The 18310-nt window shown below is 39.3% G+C and overlaps 1 protein-coding gene across 2 annotated transcripts in view; it reads left to right on the top strand.

Moving 5' to 3' along the window:
* Nucleotides 1-18310, top strand: part of klf8 (Kruppel-like factor 8) — a 50019-nt gene that overhangs the window by 10368 nt on the left and 21341 nt on the right. Inside the window, exon 1 of one of the 2 annotated variants that reach the window (XM_052100800.1) lies at nucleotides 1491-1864. The exons of the other annotated variant lie outside the window; for it this stretch is intronic. Coding sequence (XP_051956760.1) covers nucleotides 1838-1864 — 27 coding nt within the window. The 5' untranslated portion in view covers nucleotides 1491-1837. Of the gene's footprint in view, nucleotides 1-1490; nucleotides 1865-18310 lie in introns of those variants that run through there. 2 annotated transcript variants of the gene reach the window in all.

The following is an 18310-nucleotide window of genomic DNA, read 5'->3' on the forward strand; positions in this document are numbered from 1 at the left end:
TAGTTAAAATGTAAATGAATATCTTCTTCACCATGGTGGGAAAAATCACTATGCACATTTGAACAGCCTCTTCTTCCTCAGAACTTTTCATATTTTTAAAATACAAGTTTTTAATATTGATGCACCAATGACATCAAGGGACAAACTTTCTATTTCAATTATGAAATACATTTTTGCACACTTGTTAGACCATGCACTAATGCTTGACCTGAGAAAACAAAATTAGTAAAAATGTACACATAAATAACTGTAGAAGTGGTGTACCAGAAGAAGGGACAGTGTTTTTCAGGAAGTTGACAAATTCAAATATATGTTCTAAAAAATGATAAAACAATATGGACAAAAAGGTTGGGTTATAGAATGATGCATTTATTTCAAATCATTTTCATGACTGAAAAGTCAAGGGACATGCTTGTCACCATATTTTGATTATGACTCCAAAATTATGCAAATATAGTTTCAATATTTAACAAAAAATTTACAAATACATTTAAAATAATAAAAAACCCCACAAATAAATATGCTAAACAAATAACATCAATAAAGATTTTTAATGATCTCTTTCTTGTTTGATATAGAACACTCAATAAAAGTCATAAAATAATTTTGAATAAGAAAAAGCCTAAAGTTAGGTTTTAAAGAAGTAAACTCACATTTGTGTGTTGTTTTAGGCATCTCACACAGAAAAAAACCCACCACTATCCCCAACCACAACCCCTCAGTCCTGTCTCTCTGTTTTGCAAATACAGACTTTATTACAGTTACAAGCTAAATCTCCAAGGCAGACAATGAATGCTAATGCAATCTTTTAAGTCGACTTAAATGTCATCAAAATACATGGTCTCAGGTAGCTCATGCAGACAGACAGACCAATGTATTTTTTTTAATATATATTTTTTATTGGGAATGATTCAAATTGTAAAACAAGAGTACATATTCACAATATAAAAGCAGTGGTGTAAAAGAGAAAAATTTAATAATAGTGAAGCAACAAAAAAAACATTAAAAAAAAAAATGCTGTACTGAACAGTTGCATAGTTTGTATCGCTTTCATATTTTGTTTCCAAAAATGTTTCAATTTTAAATGGTTCACTTTATATATATAATAATGAGGCATAACAATAATTATTAAATCACATATAAATACTACATTGTTATCATTATCGATCTGAAATACACTTTAACATAACATCAGTTACAATCTTGGCTTCTTTTTAGAAATATTTTTTTCAACGCTCTCCAAAAGACTTTTCCTTTAGGACACTCCAAAAATAAATGATTAAAAGTCTCAGTGAACAGACCTCAATATAGTTGAGCAGCTCAGAACATCCGGTGTAACTTGACGTCATTAGGTGAGGTGACACATGGTGTGTTCACTAAACGCGCACAACGGTCATGATGATACTCAAATACTATTATCGCTGTAGTGCGGGCAGAGAGAGAGGAGCGCAGGGCGCGGCTACCTCCCTCTCTCTCTCTCTCTCTCTCTCTCTCACACACACACACACACACACACACACACACACACACACACTGAAGGGGTGGGGACGCAGGGTGGGGTCAGCAGCAGGGAGAGGCGGAGGAGAGACTCGCAGCTCAAACCCAACCCTGAAACACGGCAACAAATACACTCAGTCTCGCACACACCGAAAGACAGCTGGGGCGACGGAAAGAGGGTTTATTTCTCGACGCCGGGAATATGATTTCTGCGATCCACCGAAGCAACGAGCGCACCTTTCTGCTCTGAAATTGATAAAGAGATCACTGTTATTCAAATATCACCCCGCCCGATCGACCCCCATCCACTCCACCCCTTCAACGCCGCTTAGCTACCGAGATGCACACGGAGACTCGGAATAAAAAAGTAAGTCCGTTTATTCGTTTGCTATCGCCGGTATGTGCATTTTATACGAACTGACTTTTAACAATAGTCGCTGCCTGGTTTCTTGTATGCATGACTGTCATAAGAGAGCAAACCACAATAGTTCCTCATCATCTATGAGCAGTTACCGGGTTCGGTGAGCTCGCCGCTAACCGTCATGAGCCGATCATATGTGAGCTGCACGAGCTGCTGGCTGATTAGCACGCTTCTCGTGCTCTATTGCCTTCTGTGCAGCGCTCACCTGAAAGCCTCCTGACGACGACGCGGATGAATTTCTAACACTTATGCAACTTGAGAACAAAGTCTGTGTTGTACATTTTTGTCTGTCTCGTCTTATCTGCAGTGCTGTTAAGCGGTAAAGGCTGGAAGGAAACGCGCCGAATGCAGCGCGCTGGAGTGACACCATCTTAGCTACTTTCTTAAAGTGACAGCAGCCTCTCACTTATTTGGGATGTAGTAATTCAAGTCTGTTATCATGCTTTCTTATTTTACATGACACATTTTGTGAACCGCTCTGTTAGACACTTAGTATTAAACGGTTGTCAGCGAGTTTGTGGCATCCCATTTCTTGATATGAGAACATTGAGTTTTACCCAGAACTTTCAGGGATTCAGCTTAGTTAAAGGGATAGTTGACCCAAAAATGGGTTAGGGTTATTCTGTCATCATTTACTCACTCTCATGCCATCCCAGATGTGTATGACTTTCTTTCTTCTGCTTAATTTAAACATAAATTAAGTTATTTTTCAAAGAATATTTTAGAAGAATATCTGTGCTCTGTAGGACCTCACAATGCATGTGAATGGTTACCAGAACTTTAAAGCTCCAAACAGCGCATACAGTTAGCATATTCCATAAGACTCTAGTGGTTTAATCCATGTCTTCTGAAGCAATATGATAGGTATGGGTGGGAAACAGTCCTTTTTATTTTTTACTAAAAATCTACTTTCAAACACACTTATACAAGTTTACAAGAGTTCTGCAGATTCACATTCTTTTTGCATATTGCCACCTACTGGGCTGTCGTGGAACTATAATTGATTTATTCATATTGCCACCTACTGGGCTGTCGTGGAACTATAATTGATTTATTCATATTGCCACCTACTGGGCTGTTGTGTAACTATAATTGATTTATTCATATTGCCACCTACTGGGCTGTTGTGTAACTATAATTGATTTATTCATATTGCCACCTACTGGGCTGTCGTGGAACTATAATTGATTTATTCATATTGCCACCTACTGGGCTGTCGTGTAACTATAATTGATTTATTCATATTGCCACCTACTGGGCTGTTGTGTAACTATAATTGATTTATTCATATTGCCACCTACTGGGCTGTCGTGGAACTATAATTGATTTATTCATATTGCCACCTACTGGGCTGTTGTGTAACTATAATTGATTTATTCATATTGCCACCTACTGGGCTGTCGTGGAACTATAATTGATTTATTCATATTGCCACCTACTGGGCTGTCGTGGAACTATAATTGATTTATTCATATTGCCACCTACTGGGCTGTCGTGGAACTATAATTGATTTATTCATATTGCCACCTACTGGGCTGTCGTGGAACTATAATTGATTTATTCATATTGCCACCTACTGGGCTGTTGTGCAAATATAATAATTTTTTTCTTTTCATTTGCTTTATCCTTCCATTTTTTTTTTTCATTCTCCTCCCTGCCCAGTATGTGGCGATATGCACAAAGAATACGAATTGCTTTAAAACAGAAGGAGAACTCAGACCTCTCATTAATGCACATAGGAGGGCAGGTGAAAATATAGATTTATAGTAAACAAGATAAAGGTAAAGCATTATACAATAGTAATTTTTGGGTGGACTATTCCTTTAACTACATTTGTAGCTGTGATTTTGTTGCAGAGAATTATTTAGTTATTGAATCTTGTATGAAGGGTTGGGAATCATAAGACATTTTACGATTCTGATTCCGGTTCCTTAATGGATCCAGTAACGATTCCAGTAATTATTAGTTTTTTATTTGTGCAGAGCAGATATAACAAATCAGAAATACATTTAATACAGTTCTTGTAAAAGGTGTGTTTGCAGACTTTTTAGAGACATAAATACAATCCAATGATAGATCCTTACTCCATTTTAAATAGACATTTTTTTTTAATCTAAACCAACACGAAATGTGATGACATATTTCATTTATTTATTATTTTATAAAATTTCACTTATTACAACAAAATTTGTGTATCTTTAATTATACATTGTCATATGAACAACCAGTCAGTAACTGCACTGCTTGATTTAATAGATACACCGGTCATCGTTAAATAAACCGTAACAGTTCCAGAGACAGAAAAGAGCTGGCTCAAGACTCGTTCGATAGGGAGTTAAATATACTGTTAGAGCTGTGTGGTTTTACGCTGTAGAGTTAGTAGATGGCAGTGCAGCTGCAGAGATGCGCTGCTGGAAACACTCAAGAGTATTTGAGGACGCTGGAGAACCGTTAGCGGAACCGTTAGCGGAACCGAAAGTCATAAGGATCCTATGATTCCGGTATTCTGAATAAGAACCGGTTCTTGGTTCCCAACCCCACTTGTATGGTCATTTTTCATATTAGCGCCATGTTTAATTTAAAGGTATAGACCTTTAGCCGAAACCCTAGCAACCAAACCCCATATACTTCCACTGTAAAGAGTGATGCCTTAAGAATATCATTGAGACTTGGGAGTGGGCACTTTTGACTCGATTAGCCAGCAGCCTTTATGTATCGCCATCGTAACTGCCTAGCTACCATCCAGGGCACCCTAGCCACCATTTAGCTAGACTCATATTTCGGTGCCAGAAAACCGTTGAGACATCGGGGTGGGCTCTTTTGACTCGACTAGCAAGCAGCCTTTTTAGTAGAGTGGAGTAAACCGTCCAGTTCACCCTTGCAACCATATCGCAAAACATCTCTATCAGCCTTGTTTTCATTCCTGTCCAAAATCAAATATGGCGCCACTATAAATAAGTTCATTCCTAATCAAGAGTGTTCCTTAGTTGATCTACTCATTCGTATTAGAGGGCAGTGCCATGGGAAAACACAGAAATTATTTTGTCACTGTTCAGCGTAAAACACCTTTTAGCAATTGATATGTTATTGTGGTATATTCTGAAATTGAGCTCTGGACACATTCTTGGGTGGAGACATATTAGTTGAGTCTGGGAGGTGAGCAGAGCGAGGCATTATCATTGGAGGAACACTGAGTGCTCTGCTTTGGGTGTGCCAGACAGCTGATAATCATTAACAGCTGTGGACAAACTTTGGTCAAACTGGTTAAACACTCAGCTACCCTCTGCATGTGTCAGCCTTTGGGTTTTGTCAGGGTGACATGGCAGAGACAGTGTGTTATATGTTCAGGCATCCATTGGCAGCCTAATCAAGCCAGCTAGCCGGGGGCGTGATGTGGATTGCATCTGTTTTTAGGTATTGAGACAGTTAGGGACTGTGGCTGTCCTAAAGCACACAGTTATTTTTAGGTGAAGGGTGCAGTCAGCCCTGGGTGTAACTGAGGTTATGTTTTTGCAGGGTGGCAGCGGTGCACGCCTTGCAGTTTCTCTTTCCCTCTTGAATCGTCCATCGATTTGTTGACTGCACTGTAGTGTCTTTACCACACCTTTAACTTGTCTAGAAACATCGAAGTAAAAGAGTAATAAATTAGTACAGGTCCTGTTTTATATAAACTCGATTCGCTATTATTGTATCATATGAAGTATGGCTATTCCCCCTTAGATATTTTGCTTAAGTCAACAATGTGGTATACTACACATCACACTCTTTGTTGACCATTTCTTAAGAAATTTCTTAAAAAGAAGCCCATTTTCCCTATTCTCAAGACAGTTACCTTTATGTTAGATGAGCATTTACTACATCACACCTCTGACACCTTTAGGCTGGGGCTTATTTTGCATACAGTGGGATGCAAGTGGGGCAGTACCATAAAAGCCATTAAATACTCTCACACTCGGTAATGTGTAAAATCCCTTTAATACTCCCTGAAGCCTAGGGTAAAATTTATACCTGCAGATCGAAAGTTCTTCCAGTTAGATCAGCCCAGGAGGATGAGTTGTCGATTGTTGTTGGTGTAAGTACTGCTCTTGCATTTTATTATCATATATGTGGAAAAACCCACATTTAACCAAAGGCTAGTATTCCAGGAAGCAGTCTGTAGAATTCTTTAAATTTGCTTCAACTTTAAGCTATTCCACCTCTAACTAGTAGTCACCACAACCATTTCTAATGGCCCCGGTCTGTCAGGAGAAATTGAACCCAAACATAATTTCTTTTTTTACAATGTAGCTGACATTTGTGTGTTAGCATTTAGCACAGAGCTTCAAGAAACAAAATCCTTTAGGTTGCCTACAGTGACTCTGAATGTTATATTCTCAAGGAAGGGAAATCTAATTTTCTTGAGGAAATCACAAATGAATCAGTCTTGTATGACATTTGTTGAAATGACGGTTCTCTAAATGCCATAAACCAGACCTCAATTCTAGGACAATTTTAGGACCCTTGACTCCAATATTTCCATCTGCCCCTTGATTCCATTCTGTTTCTAGTCATCTTAGTTTCTCATAAGTGTCTCACATAAGTGTAAATTTAATAGTAATATCCATCATTTTCAGCTCATTGGCTGAACATAAAGCACATTAATCTGTTAGAAAGCCTAAATATTGAGAAAGCAGAATGGACAAGTTTGAGCATGTATTTTGTCCACTTTTAAAGTCAACCTGAAATGGCATTCACGACTCATTTTGCTTCCATAATGTGCTATATTCCAGAGTGCAGCAGTATATTCAGTGATATTCAATACAAAATTATCTTTTAGCGGGCATACACATTTAAAATTTAGTTTTTCTCTTCCGTGAAAACAGAAATATATTGATGACTGCCTGATGCACTCAGGAGTGTATGTAAATATTTGTCCAATAAATTGTTAAAGTGATAGTTCAGCCAAAAACTAAAATTATATCATAATTTACTCACCCTCATGCCATCCCAAATATGTATGACTTTCTTTTTTCTGCAGAATCTAAATTATTATTTTTAGAAAAATATTTCAGCTCTGTAGGTCAATGCTCTGTAAGTGAATTGGTGCTAGAATTTTGACACTCCAAAAAGCACATAAAGGCATCATAAAAGTAATCCATATGACTGCAGTGTTTTAATCCATATCTTCAAAAGTAGGGATGCACCGATGCATTGGCCAAACATTGGTATCGACCGATATTCGCCTTGCTGACTGACATCGGCAAATACGATTTCATTCACCGATGGCACTGGCCGATGTTTATCTGTTTATATGTCTTGTTTATTTGCGGTCGACTTAAACAACAATTGCCTACCCAACCGCAGTTTTGTTGAAGATACAACAGGTGGAACTATAATACCACCCACAGCCACTGGTGGTACATGAATCTGGCATGACGTAAGAGGGCAAAGATGCTATGCGCATGTGTGGTTTGTTTTCAAATAAGTGCAAGAAAATGTCGGTGGTGTGAGATTATTTTACTGTCTGGTCTGTGATTTAGTGAAATATTCTGCTTTATAGCAGGTGTATAGCAGGCTAAAAAGGCTCTTGAAAAAGTAATTTTTCACAATAACTTTGTTATATTAAACGTTATTTCACAAATTTGTATGATTGAAGATCATGTGTGATGCAGGGCTGAAAGACTTAAAAACAGCTAATTTATTTTTTATAATGAAGATTTCTTTGTTTCACTGGCACAAAAGGGCATCGTCCAAATTGTTATTTTAAACATCGGCATCGGCCCAGAATTTCACAATCGGTGTATCCCTTTTCAGAAGTGATATGATGGGTGTGGGTGAGAAACGGTCAGTATTTTTTTAATGTTTTGCTAGAAATTCTGTCCCTGCTCAGTAGGGGATGGTATGCATTAAGAATGTGAATCACCTGAAAAACAAGAAGAAGAAGAAGAATGTCAAAGTGATCCGTTTCTAACCCACACCTATCATATAGCTTCTGAAGACATTGATTTAACCTCTAGAGTCTTATGGAATACTTTTAAGATGACTTGTGTGATTGTTGGAGCTTCAACATTTTGGCACTCATTCACTTGCATTGTGCACTTCTAAAAATCTTCATTTGTCTTCTGCAGAAGAAAGTCAAACACATCTGGGATGGCAGGAGGGTGAGTAAATATTGAGAGAATCTTCTTTTTGGTGAAATAATTTCATTTGAATCAAGCTGGCATATGGCAAATTTGATTTCCGAGCACTGGACCCGCCTCTCTGAACAATCCTCATTGATCATTTCTCATTGATCAGTGGATGCCTACATCAGAGTGTGTTGCGGCAAAAGTTGAAATGTTCTCATCTTTGTTCCTACGCATCTCTACCCTTGCATTTTCCCTCTCAGTCTTTCTGACGCATTGTCCCCATTTAAATCAATGCATTCACAGCGTGTTCTGATGCAGTGTGAACTCTAGTGTGTAGGGGCCTTAAGAAGGTAAATATGGGAAATATTTTATTTATATATCGGCTTTAAGACTGTTAAAGTTCACCTAAATCCCCTAAAATGTTCTGTTTTTTTTTTTTAAATATATTTTTTTAGAGCCTGTATATGTCGGACCGTTAAGAGTGTAAGTGGTGGCGTAAGAAGCAAACAGATAAAATCAAGCTCTTTTTTGCATTTACTTTGTGGGAGCTGCCTGAGGAGAACTCTGTGTCCGAGAGAGAGCACAGAGGATGTGAGACGCTGTGTACTGACTGGAGGGAAAATGAGCCATGGAAGAGAGAGGTTAAAGGGGACATGCAGTGTTATGTGGTTTATGGAACTAAAGTTTTTTTCCCCATTCCCCTCGAGTTAAAATGGGGGGGGGGGGTTGGATGGATGGGGGCTCTGGAGCTGTAGATGGAGTGTGTTTGTATGTGGTACAGGGCTGTAAGGATATTGTCCATGTCTCCCCAGATTAGAGGCGATGTGACAGAATGGCCCCCTACCATTGCGGCACAATCATTAACCAGGAAAAGAATCCCATCCCCATAGCAACCCCTGCAGTTCTGCCAAACTGTCTGCAATGAAAAAGAGGGAGCGGAGGTGGGGGGGTGCTCAGGGTGGAGAGGGTGTGTCTGAATGTGTGTGTAGCTATTGATGTTGGAAACAGCATGCAAGGCCATTAGATTAGATACAAACCTTTGTGTTGCCCCCTTCTAAACGCATGCAAATGCAAGACATCTGCTATAGCCTTTTACTGTAGATTAATTATACTGAGAGAGGCGTAAAATTAGTTTCTCAACCACATTCTTCCAGGGAAATGGTAGTATAGACTATCCACTCAGGTATGTGCTCTGGGAATAGCAGCATGCCCCCTAGCCTTTAAAGTTGACATCACCAGCTCTCGCTCTTTGTTTTTCTCTGTCAGCAGAGATGAGCCGCCTTTTTGAAAGAAAAAAAAAGGTTCTTCCTTCCGGTGCTAATGCTTGGGTGCCAATCTGCTTCACAGACAAGAGGTGAAATGTTGAGGTTTTCATCACAAAAACACTAATTTCACCAAGCTATCATTTGAAGAAACTACAGGAAGGGCAGACCTTTTCTTTAAGTAAATGATCTAGAGGTAAAGGAATGAGCATGCTAGGACTATTGTGTATGTGTTATAGGGTTGGGAGGGCTATGGGAAGTAGCAGCAGAGTTTGCGTCAGAAGGGTGTGGTGAGATAAGAGCGAGTTCACTGCTATGGTGTCCGTGCCAACCATGAAGAGAAAGTCCTAAGTGTGCGTTTTACTTTGTTTGAATTTATCTGCAGCCAGAACACAAAAACTGCCAGCTGTCATTGTAGGTATTTACCCATAAATTAACATTCTGTAAATATTTACTCATGCTTATGTTGTTCCAAAACAATATACGCTTGTTTTTCTGTGGAACACAAAAGGGTACATTTTGAGGAATTTTCACGCAGACCCTTTTCATACTATAACACGTCACAATGACTCTATTCTAAAGTTTAAAAAAAAAAACACGATAGAAGAACCATTAAAGAAGTCCTCTTGAACTTCTTTGGAAGCCATACATTTTGGAAAAGATCGAAATTTAAGCAAGGGCTGCACTATTAATCAAATAAATAATTAAGATTTGATTTACAGCTGCCACAATAAACTAATTGTGAAAAGTGTCAATTATAGCAGTCCATGTAGGTCTATTTCTGTTGCATCACTATTTAACTGCTTTGTTTTTTAGGCTGAAGTTGATAATTTTGCCATCTAGTCTTGATTTACTGATGTTTAAAATGGCAAGTTCTGAGGATGTTTTAAATGTGTAGCTGACATAAAGAAATCAGCATGGAGTTGATCCACCCAAAAGTATTTGAGTATTGTAATAAAAATAGTTTTAATGTGAATTCTAAGAATCTAAATAATCACAAATACAATATCAAATATTGTTCACCCAAAAATTCAAATTCTATCATCCTTTACTCACCCTCATGACATCCCAGGTGTGTATGACTTACTTTCTTCAGCAGAACACATTTGAAGAAAAATAGAAAAATATCTCAGCTCTGTAGGTCAATGCAAGTGGATGGTGATCCTACTTTTGAAGCTCCAAAAAGAACAGTCAGCATAAACTTCATCGCTTCCAGTCAGCAGCAGTATGTTTGTGTGACGTAATAATGTTGGCATGTTCACGTGAGAACTGACGCATGTGCAACATGCCTGGAAGAGCAGCGCTGTTTACAACTGAGTAGGAGGAATGCTGTACAGAAACTTTGTTGGTTTTGGTTTAGATCTGGATTTGTATCTGCATGTTTACTCACAATGGTGCATTTGTGTGCTTATCCTTATCAGCGAATAATCACTTCATTTTACAATCAATGAATTATATAGTGCACAAGTCGTTTAGACTACTTTTATAGTGCTTTTTTGTCATAGGCAGAATGTAAGGGACTGAACACCTCTGTCATGGTTCACATTCATTGTATTTAAAAAATAAAGATGCAATGAATGTGAATGTGACTGAGGCTAAACATTCTTTTTGTGTTCCATGGGAAAAAGGTCATATGGGTTTGGAACAACAGGAGTGTGAGTAAATGATGGCAGAATTTTTGATGACAGAAATTTCAGTGCTCTATTTGAGGGCGTTAACTGTTGTCTGCACTTGTTCCTCAAAGAAAACTGCAGTGTTGTTGTTCTTCCAGACTTCGTGAAGTCCCTGTGTCTCTCTTCTATCTGTGTGACCTGCTACAGTCACTCACTGGGCCCATAAGACCTTTTCATGTGATTCTCGTATTGGTCTCATCCTCAACTCTCACCTCATAAAACTCCCTCGTTCCTCTTTTCTCTGTGTGGCCGCTCACTTCCTCTCACTTCATCTCTCAGCAGAGACTCCTCTGAGGCAGAGCGGACTGCCCAGCATGTTGTACACAGCCCCTTTGTTCCAGCATGACTTGTGTGTGAGGGTGATACTGCTCTGTCTCTCGCATCTCTCTGAAGAGGAAGGGTGGAGCTGGAAGAATGGAGGCGGCAAAAAGGAGAGACTTCACTCAAGGATAGAATGCATAGACTCCGCTTTAGAGCAACAAAGATGAAGAGAAACCTCATAATGAACATCATAACTTGATGTGTTTGTGATCATATTTTGCATTGATTTTTTCCATGACGGTCTATTATTATAGTATACTGTATTTCAGATAAACCCACACATAAACAGCATGTAAAAACAAATCAAACTGAATGACTGTGTTGCATGTCGGATGTGACAGGGCGGAGGGCGGGGCCGGGTCGTGATTCTACACATCCGGCCCCTTATCAGGCTAATCAAGCCACAGTGAGGGATAAAGGCCTACTGCGGATGGTGGTACAACAAAGAGAGAGCATTTATGGGCAGCATATGTGTGTGTTTGTGTCTTTTGGTTTAAGTTCTTAATTAAATATAATTTTTATTGTCAAGCCGGTTCTCGCCTCCTCCTTTCCATAAATACCTTTACAGACAAATAGCTGCTAAGCCTGCCCGAGAGCATTCCAAAGATGTCCGCTGAGTGAACTGACTTTCCTTGAAAGGGATTTCAAGTTAGCATAAAAGTAATCCATATGACTCCATTGGTTTAATCCATGTCTTCAGAAGTGGTTTAATATTTGTGAGAAACAATATTTAAGTATTTTTTTACTATAAATTTCCAACTTTGTTCTGCCTCAACTAGTTGGTGGTGAGATGCATGAAGAATATGAATTCACAAAAAAAAAACATTTAATGTGAAAGTGGAGATTTAAAGTAAAATTACATTTTACTATATACTAAATTATCTGTTTTTTTATTTTTATCCACACCTATGATATTGCTTCAGAAGACATTGATGTAATCACTATAGTCATTTGGATTAATTTTATGCTGCATATACGTGCTTTTGGACCTTTGCATTTTGGATTTACTTGCATTGTATGGACCTACAGAGCTGAAATATTTGTTTGTGTTCTGCTGAAGAAAGAAAGTCCTATCCCTTTAAAAGTCTGGCAACAGAAGATAACTGCCACTAAAAATCAGATTTTTTGTTTTGCAGCAGTTCTGCACCTCGACTGGACAGGGTGCTTATTTGGAGAGCGAGATGATGCACCTCCATTTTTCCCGCATCTGTTTTGAAAGCATTGTTAAGTGGTTATGCCGATGTCGTTACCAAAGCAACCCATGCAGATACTTTTTTTATGTCTGAACTAGGGCTGTCGATTTAACGTGTTTATTCAGTGCGATTTAATTTTATTAAAAAAATTTGCGCAATTAATTTCTATGCCCCCAGACAGTAATAAGGAAGATTCCTGAGAAATGCAAGCTTGTAGTACCACCTGTTTACTCCAGAGGGCAGTAATTGAAATTTCAGCTGTGTGAGCAACACGCAGTTTATACAGTGAAGAAAACAACCATCCAGCAGACAGAACAACACAGACATGCGTTACGTTCTTGCGTTCAAAACCACTTGAATGAGCGCAAATTTAAACTAAGTGATCTCAAGATGTGTTCTAAGTAATAAACTATTTTTAACTTGACACAGTGACCTAAAAATTTTATGTTTATGACGCAACGCACCCGAGACGCTACACAAGCATGTCTGACGCAGGTGTACATTGATGGGTTCTTAAACAAGCCCTCATAATAAATCTCAAACTGATTGACAAATTCACTTGTGAAATGGATTGTTGTGAACTGTATGCCAATGATTGATTTATGATCAATAATATGGTAGTAAACAATACATTGTATTCTAAAGCCGCTTTTTGTATTGTCTTATCAATGATTAACTCTTCTGCTACAAGAATGTAATGCATTTTAATTATCTGAATATCTTTTTAATATATATATATTTGTTTTAATATTTAAAGATAACTATGTATAATTATTTCACTGGTATCTTTGGCCAAAGGGATGTGTTGTACCTTCAAGAACCTAATGAATAGATCCAGAGGGTAGGACGGAGTCCTTGCACCAAAGCCCACTCAAACACCCCATGCAGCTGCGACTTTACATGTGTATCCTTCCCTTCTGCCTCTTTTCTCTCTCTCGCTGTCCTTTTATTTTTCTTTTGCTCTTGGACCGATGAGTTGATTACATGGAGGGACGCAGTGACAGCACTGGCTGGTACATGGAACAAGATGTGCCCCAGGCCCCAACACTGTTCTGACATATTTAAACAGCAGTGTCAAACATGTACACATACACACAGAGTCGTACATACATACACAACAAAAGACCTAATTTTCTTGACAAAAGAGCAGTATACCCCCTAGTGTTGCAAAGGCTTTCTTCCTATTTGAACTCTAAAGGAGCATCTCATTTGTTCTAGTAGCTGGCCCTCGAACACCTTATTTGGCAGTGCATGGAGTTAGTGGAGCGGCTTTGAGAAAAGCAAAAACAAAGTAAGTTTACTTGTCAGTCATTTGCTGCTTAAAGGAATATTTCACCCAAAATTAAAATTATTTTGTCATTTACACACCCTCACGCCATCCCAGACGTGTGACTTTCTTTCTTCCTTATGTTGAACACAAATATTTTTTTCAGATCTATAGGCCCTCACAATGCACGTGAATGGTGACCAGAACTTTGAAGCTCCACAAAGTACATAAATGCAGCATAAAAGTATCCCATAAGACTCCAGTGGTTAAATCTATATTTCCAGAAGTGATCTGATTGGTGCAAGTGAGCAACATATCAATATTTAAGTCCTTTTAGGTTACTTTTATGTGCTTTTTGGAGATTCAACATTCTGATCACCATTCACTTGCATCACTTATAGTTGAGATATTCTTCTAAAAATCTTCATTTGTGTTCTGCGGAAAAAAGTAATTCATACAAATCTGGGATGGCATGAGGGTGAGTAAAGTATGAGAAAATAAAAATGTTGGGGTAAACTATCCATTTAAGGCCTTTAAAAACATTAATTATTTAGTTGTCAGAAATTCTTCTTCTTAATCCATACCAATCTAATTTACAGTCCTCATATGTAAGAGCATATATGTGCATTCTAGCAAATTAAGTAAAAATCAAACCTTGAGGTTAGAGTGTACTTTGAAGCAAGCAATATTCATGCTTTTTAAATGCAAAGCATTCCCAATTATTCAATTAATTTACACTTTAGCATGTTTATTTTTATCGCAAATAGACCGGATGCATTATGTAGACTAAGGGAATTTCCTTATATGCTATCACCATATGGAACAAACACTACTGGAATCATGTGATCAACAGGTAGTCTGCACAGAACAAACACGTCGACGAGTGGCAACTGAGTAGTCTACTGTCTGTGCAACCCATAGCAGACAGTTGTACGTTGCATGCACACTATGACTACTGGGAGACCATATCCTACACCACTGTTTTTGTATTCTGTAGCTTTGCTATGCAGCATATCAGAAAAGCTGACCTCAAGTCACTTTCCTCTGTCACAGTCTCCTCTATTAACTCTGTATGTGATGAAGAAAGCAGATCTCACATTATGTTTTTCTCTGAGCCTATAGCAAGACTGTACAGTAGGCAAATATGTGTGAATGCTTGTTTATGTGCTCAGTAGGCTAAGACATCTCTGTACCCCTCTGTTTGTTTATTCTTTGTGCTTCAGTGTGTACTAAATGTATAGGCCAGAGTGCTGAACCTGAAACGGGAGTTGTTGTTGTAGTTAGATAACGTCTTGATTGATTATTTGATTGATTGAGAATTTAAGTTTGTTTTTTTTGGTTGCACATTATACAAGGTCTGGTTGGGTGAGTATCTAGAAAAAAACATGCAGTGATATCACATTGGAATACAATATTTGCCTGTAAAACCGTTAAATGGAAAGGAGGAGACGAGAACCGGCCTGGCGATATAAACAATATTTTAATGAATAACATTAAAAGACAAACATGTCCGTATACGATCTCTCTCTCGTCCCACAACCGTCCACAATCGGCCTTTATCCCTCTCTGAGGCTTAATTAGCCTGATAAGGGACCGGCTGTGTATAATCACGATCCGCCTCGCCCTCCGCCCTGTCACTGCCATCATATCCAGTTCAACTTCGATACCAGTTTATGACTTTTCTTATTGGAAAAACAAGTCTTTGATTGTCATTGAGAACATATGCATGATGTTAATACTTGTCCTGTACGACTTGTGATTTCACAAATGTTATGTTTGAATCATGTTCACATGTTTTTCTTAACCAAACTTATTGGAACGTTTTAGTGTTGAATGGAAATGATTGGGATTTTCTTATTGCCTTTTTTCACCAACATGTCCCCTTGTTCATTGGCTTGGCAATATGGCTTTATTAAATTATATCTCTATATTTTTTACCCGATTGCTAAAATACTGTATCACAAGAACCACTCTTGAGACTTTTGAGCAAATCATGAGGCGTGGGTGTGCATGGATCAGCTCTTCACCAGTTCACTATTAAGTGCACAGATACCATTTATTACTTTAATAAAACCACTGCCTAATAATAATAATCACATACGCCTGTATCTTGATCCTGATGGTTTTAATGAATTGTGCAGAACTGAACGATCATAAAATTAGAAGAATGACGTATCCTTTAGGAAACATAGTGGCCATATAAAAATGCATTTAAATCATCACTATATTCATGATATAGCTTAATTTTATTTCGCCAGCAAAATCACTGCAATAATATTGTGAATGTTCAAAATGTCGCCCAGCCCTAGTTCCTGTCACAAATATTTCACTCTTAACTTTATCTGCCTCCATTATCCCAAAAAAAAGAAGAGGTCAGATCATGCACTTTGGAATTTGGTCAAGTAATTTATTTGTGTACTTACAGTGGTCAGAGAAAGCAACTACACAACTGCAGGGGAGGCAGGAAGCCATACCCTCCCCTCACTGCTGCACGCAAAACTGACCCACACCTCCCTGCCCCTCTGCATTTACCTCTCCTGCACCCTCTCAACCACTCCAAATGGTTTGGAGCACAAGCCAACGGCCAATCTCGGGTTACACAATTGTGCAACATGCAGCGTTGAACATACTTTTGGCCCTTCAGAGCTGAAGTCCTACAGCTTTCTTCTCAGGGCCTTGTGTATTATGAGTTTAGCCACTTTTGATTTCAGTAAGCCTCATGGTCCTCTGCCATCAAGTTTTGAACAACCTTAAAGAGCAATGGTTTACAACATGGTTCTGCTGACGCACCTCAGTTGAGGGTCAAGTTTGGAGAACTGGGAGTTATCAGGACTGGGAAGCCCCTGATATTTTTCCGGAAGTACCCAAGAGATATCGTGTGTCATGGCATTAGGGCTGGGTTTGTTCAGCTAACAGTTTCTGCAAACAAATTAAATGGTCTGTTTTATTTGGTGTGACTTCCTTAAAGACACATTTCACCCAAAAATTTTAATTGTCATCATGAGAAATAATGACCAATGACAAATTAAAAAAATTAAAAATTATAAAAAACTACCCCTTTCAAGTCACAAGGTGGCCTGACCACCACCACCTGCATTTGAAAGCAATTTAGTAAAATGTCTTGGTATTGGCGTTGCTGTATTCATGTTGACAGGGTTGGTTCTCTTTCCAATCCCCTACAATTATGCTTATGTTTCATTTCCTGTAAGCGTTATGAAGCCAACAGGAAAGACCTTACATTCACATACACCATACTAGGGTGATTCATGAAACCTCTTATATTTTGCATAATGGTAATAAAGCATACATTTTGGGATGTTTGGAATTGTCAGGAAGCTAAACACATTTTACCATGCAGTTCTCATTACCGTAACACATCCAGATATTTTCCTTTGAGTATTCCCATTGTTTTCAATGATTATTCTCAATACTGTACGGTGACAATTTTTACTATTTTATAGTGAAAATAGATGCAGTTGTTCAAAGATTTCTAAAATGAGCGAAAATTATAGGCAGTACCAAGGGAAAACTACTATGATGTTTGTGGCAGAGCGGAGGGTGGGGCCGGATTGTGATTATACACACCCAGTCCCTTATCAGGCTAATTAAGCCTCCGAGAGGGATAAAAGCAGATGGCAGATGGTGGTGCGACGAGAGAGATATGTCCGTCGTGTGTGTTTGTCTTTTGTTTTTATTTTATCTTTAAAACTATTATTTATATTGCCAAGCCGGTTCTCGCTGCCTCCTTTCCATTGAACTACGTTACACTGGTGCCGAAGCCTGGGAAGGAGGAGAGATGCCTGTCGCGGAGTCCTCGACACTGCCGTCCACCCAGGGGAGCACTACTGCCATCCACCGGGACTGGACTCCCCGACCGCCTGGAGCAATGGAGCCACTACCAGGGGCGGAGGAGATCCCTGCCATCCCCCAGAAACGCGGAGGGTTGAAGGAAGACCGCTGTCCGCGAGAGGAGGAGGGAAGTGTCTCCCTGACCTCCTGGAGTGGTAGGGCCGCTGCCAGGGGTGGAGGAGTGTCCCCACGAGTTGTCGAGAATGCGGAGAGGGGCGTTCTGACCGGTGGGGGTCTTGAGTCTGACTCCGGTCCTCCCGGGGAGAAGCGACTGTCGTCCGCCTGAGAGGGTGGAGAAGTGATCGAGGACCATGCGATGGTCCCCCCCCCAATTGTATTATTTCTGTTTCCCTCCCCTTGTCCCCTCTCTCGTCCAGGTAGATGGGGATGACCTGCCGGGGGCTTAAAGCATGCCCTCGGGAAAGGGGGGGGTGTACGTCAGGCCGGGGACTCCCCAGCCTGAGAGAACGAGGGAGGAATGTGGCAGGGTGGAGGGCGGGGCCGGGTTGTGATTATACACACCCGGTCCCTTATCAGGCTAATTAAGCCTCCGTGAGGGATAAAGGCCGATGGCAGATGGTGGTGCGATGAGAGAGAGATAGTTTACGGACGTGTGTGTGTTTGTCTTTTGTTTAAGTTTATCATTAAAACTATTATTTATATTGGCAAGCCGGTTCTCGCCTCCTCCTTTCCATTGAAATTATGTTACAATGTTTAAAT

Source organism: Xyrauchen texanus, chromosome 31, assembly GCF_025860055.1.
Source record: "Xyrauchen texanus isolate HMW12.3.18 chromosome 31, RBS_HiC_50CHRs, whole genome shotgun sequence".
NCBI classification, from domain to species: Eukaryota; Metazoa; Chordata; class Actinopteri; order Cypriniformes; family Catostomidae; genus Xyrauchen; species Xyrauchen texanus.